The sequence below is a fragment of the Arachis duranensis genome, chromosome 2 (genome assembly GCF_000817695.3).
Source record: "Arachis duranensis cultivar V14167 chromosome 2, aradu.V14167.gnm2.J7QH, whole genome shotgun sequence".
In the NCBI taxonomy this organism is placed as follows: domain Eukaryota; kingdom Viridiplantae; phylum Streptophyta; class Magnoliopsida; order Fabales; family Fabaceae; genus Arachis; species Arachis duranensis.
In genome coordinates, this window is record NC_029773.3 from 14,357,906 (window position 1) to 14,362,107 (window position 4,202).

General features: G+C 27.5%; 1 protein-coding gene across 1 annotated transcript in view; it reads right to left on the reverse strand.

Annotated features, from left to right (window-relative positions):
• Positions 1 to 1,261: 1,261 nt before the first annotated feature.
• LOC107473671 (protein CUP-SHAPED COTYLEDON 3) overlaps positions 1,262 to 4,202 on the reverse strand; it is a 6,253-nt gene continuing 3,312 nt past the window's right edge. The window contains exons 2-3 of the mRNA XM_016093256.3: positions 3,540 to 3,805; positions 1,262 to 1,909 (exon numbers count right to left, since the gene is read on the reverse strand). Of these exons, the coding sequence (XP_015948742.1) occupies positions 1,433 to 1,909; positions 3,540 to 3,805 (743 nt within the window). The 3' untranslated portion in view covers positions 1,262 to 1,432. The remainder of the gene's footprint in view (positions 1,910 to 3,539; positions 3,806 to 4,202) is intronic.

Consider the following 4,202-nt stretch of genomic DNA (forward strand, 5'->3'; position numbering starts at 1 on the left):
TGCTTGGGCTTCAAACAGTTAGGAGGAGTAAAATCAAGAAATATTTAAATTTACAAATTAAATAATAAAACAATTAAACAAGAAGGCTCAACCACTTAATCCAAAACTTTTAATATTTTGAGTATCTATGATTGGTGTCAGCTCTAATCCAATATATTATCGTATAATGAACCTATTATTGCTTATTTAATAATTAAGAACCCTATTGATCCAAAATTAAAGTCTGTTTGTGTTATGAAATATCCTTAGAATAAAGGCTTTAATTTGAATCTGGAACGAATTATTCTTGAGTTCATTTCCACTACTATTGAAGGTCAATAACATTAAAAGTAAAGAGAGAGAATTCAGTTAGAGTTTTTAGCTTTTGGTTTTAGTTTTTGAATGAATACTGAAAGGATTATGTTACTTGTACACTAAAATCAGTTACTAGTATAAAATACATATTAGAATATAAATATAAACTAAAAATAAATTAAATCACACATATATTTATACATAAATATATTGATGGCTGATTTTAGTGATTAATTCTAATATACAAATAGCATTTTTTATAATAAAAATGTATGTTATCATTTTTTGGTGATTAAATGTATCTTATCATTATCTTTGGGCGTTTAATTTGCGTATTTATTATTTACTTTTAATATTTTCATATTTTTAAGGTTTTGTAAAAAGAATAATAAAAAGGTTTAATTATTTTGTTGGTATTTATAATTTTGTAAAATTTTTAATTAGGTCTCTATACTTTTTTTTTTTAATTGGGTCCTTACACCAAATTTTTTTTTCAATTAGATCCCTCTTGGTAGTAATTGGCTTAATTATATAGAGATTCAACTAAAAAAAATATTGGTATAGAGACTCAAATCAAAGGAAAAAAGTGTAGGGACTCGATTAAAAAAAATTTGGTGCAATGACTCAATTAAAAAAAAAAGTATAGGGATCTAATTAAAAATTTTGCGAAATTATAGGGACCAATAGAATAATTAATCCTAATAAAAATAATAAAATTCTACTTTTTATTTTTTCTTTCGTTTTTATAAAATTTTAAAACAAAATATTAAATGAAGTAGAAAAATAAAAGCCCAACCCAAACTGAGAATTTAATTTATAGGATATTTGATCTTTGATGCATTGTCTCTTCTTTAATTTCTATAAATGATAGTCAATATCATATTTTAGATATAAAGGAGAATGAAAAACACAAGTTTATCTATGAACACATAAAACGTGACAATAAGGAACAATTTTTTTATATATATATAACCTAATTATACCACAAACCATGTAACAATAATCAAGCACGTGACTTGCCCCGTTTTGAGCCAAACACCCATCATTACACCACAAATCAACAAATTCCCTCAACTTTATAATATAGGATATATAAATATATATATACCATATATATACACACACTAGACTTAAATTTCTACAACATAACCATAGTGTTATTATCAACCTCAAATCTCATGTCGTTCAAGTTTGATGCAATAACCCCACCATCATGGAAGCTATTTTCCTCAAGATCCATGTCCCACATGAACCCATAGCCGCCGTCGTCACCGCCACCGCCACCTTTGGGACTTAGTTGAGTAATGGTACTATTTTCCTTAGTGGAAAATTGAAGGAGATTCATCAAAGAGGAAGAACCGTTTTGGTTTTGATGATGATGATGATGGTGATTATGGTGGATTGGCATTGGTGATGATGATGATGAGAAATTGGGAAGTTGGTTATACCCAATAACATGCAAATTGTTGCAATTTGTTTGGTTTGTTGGTGGGGATGATGATGATGAAGCCAAAGTTAGGGATGAAGGTGTGGCCTCATACATGAATTGTGGGCTTAGTTTGGCACTATTGTCTGTTTTGCCCTTGTGAAACACTCTACATAAAACCCAATCCTCCTGTGTAATCACCAAATAAATTTAATTAATTAATTAATTAATTCATATGTGTAATCAAAATTCTTTTTCTAAAAGTTAAATGAGTTTTTAAGTTGTGGTCCAGTTATTGTAATAACAAGACTTTTAAAATTGGTAGGTATGGATAATTTTTTTTTTTTTATATTTGTTGTATATACAAATTAAATTCATAAATGAATAAATAAATACACAGTAAATAAATAGATGACCTAATTAGCAAAAATAAATGTGAAACCAAAGTTTAGGACTTAAAGGAACTTTATCCTCACACCAAAAATACGCGTCAAACGAAACCAATTTCTTTTTCTTTCCCATAATGAAATTATTCTGTTCCATCCAACTCAAACACTCATAGCAATGCATGCATAGCTGTAACAAATTTCATTGGCGCATATATATATTCTAATATATATGAATATTCTATATTAATTATGATATTTTTTATTTTAGTAATATTTTTTAAAAATTATTATTTAATAATAATAAAATATTATTTTAATTTTAGTAGTATTTTTTAAAATATTATAGTCACCGTAACATCCTTATATTAATATATATAAGTTGTCACAGACGCATGCTGGTTCCCTTTTTATCTCAATAATCTAAATGATCGATGCAGAAGCCAAATATGATCCTAACTCAAACGTTCACATGGAGAAAAGACATTAGATTCTACCTAATCTTTTACATGACATAGGCTAATTAAGTTTTCAACTTTCCAACCAGAAATCAAAGTTGTTTTCAATTATCTACAAGGTTGTCACATTAGGATGAAATACAGGTCAAGTTCTTTCCATATTTTTATGGTGTTATATATAAACCCGTTTATTATTAAAAATAAGAGATCATGTTTTATAAGTCGTTGAGAATGTAGTAGAGTTTTACATTTTGAATCCATAAATTACAAGAAAATAAGAAATCAGAATGTATAGTTATTATAGATAATAATAGGTATTTATTTATATTAATTTAACATACTTTTTATAATTTTAGTGATTGACAATGCAATTATTTCTTTTCTTATAATTTTTTTTTTCATATTATTAGTATGTAAACACTTAACTCCTAAAAACAAATTTGTATTAGCAAACAAATTAGTTAAATACATGCCTAACTTAAGTGCCTAATATGTTTCTTTAAAAAAAATCTTATCATCGGATATTAGTCATTTCATCTAAAGGTTTCATTAAGATATAAATGAAATCACAATCATAAGCTTTAACATATATCTCTTACGTGGGAACATATTGAAACTAATTAAGATCCTTCTCTCCACTATACCCTAATCTCATTCCCCATTTATCATAGACCGTACACTCCCAATATGGTAGTGGCCATTACTATTATTAAGTAAGCGTGTAAACCATATCATAATCAATTAATCATGATACCTATATGCACCTTTGAAAATATTTATAAATATTTTTAAATTTAATTTTTAATGTACAATCAACATAAATCAAATTTACATATAAATCTAATAATTACATACTGTTATATTAAAAAAATAATTATTTTTTACTTTAACTACATAAATAATTATTTAAAAAAATAAATGTAATTAAACGAGAGCGAAAAAATTGAAATTTGAGTGTGAGAAAAATGAGTTAACCTTAGGTGGCATGTGTGGGGTCTCCAAGCGAAACTCATGCATGATCCAACCAGTTTTGATGCCATTTGGGGCTCTATTCTTGTAGAACACCAAGGTCTTCCGCATCCCTACGACCTCGCGGGTGAGGGGATCGAGAACCGTACGATCCTTGCCGGTCGCTTTCCAGTAGCCAGATGTCGTGGCGCGATTGGTGCGAAAGCCGGTGGCGTATTTGCGGTCACGGAAGCTGAAGAAGTACCATTCATTTGCATTGAGCTTAGCCACCTCTGTGTGTAGAGTACGCATGCATGAAAATACATTACATATGATGGGTCAGTTTATGGTTCTAGCATATGTGGACAGCAACATCACTTAAGTAAGGTAGGTATCACGAAAGAGAAATCTTATATTTTATTTAAATTAAACTAAATATTATTTCCACTTCTTAATCATTTGCTTTAAAGATTAAAAACTTTTTTACAACTATAAAATTTTTAATCAATTTTTAATTAATGGTCAAAAATCGTTAAGTCTATAGATCGAATAAAAAATTTTACACTGTAAAAGACTATTTTATTCTTCAGTTAAATTATCAAAAATAAAAATGGCATTTATTCTTTAAATTAATATATATATATATATTTTTTATTATCAGATAAGATCATACGAAAATTTTTTGTCGAA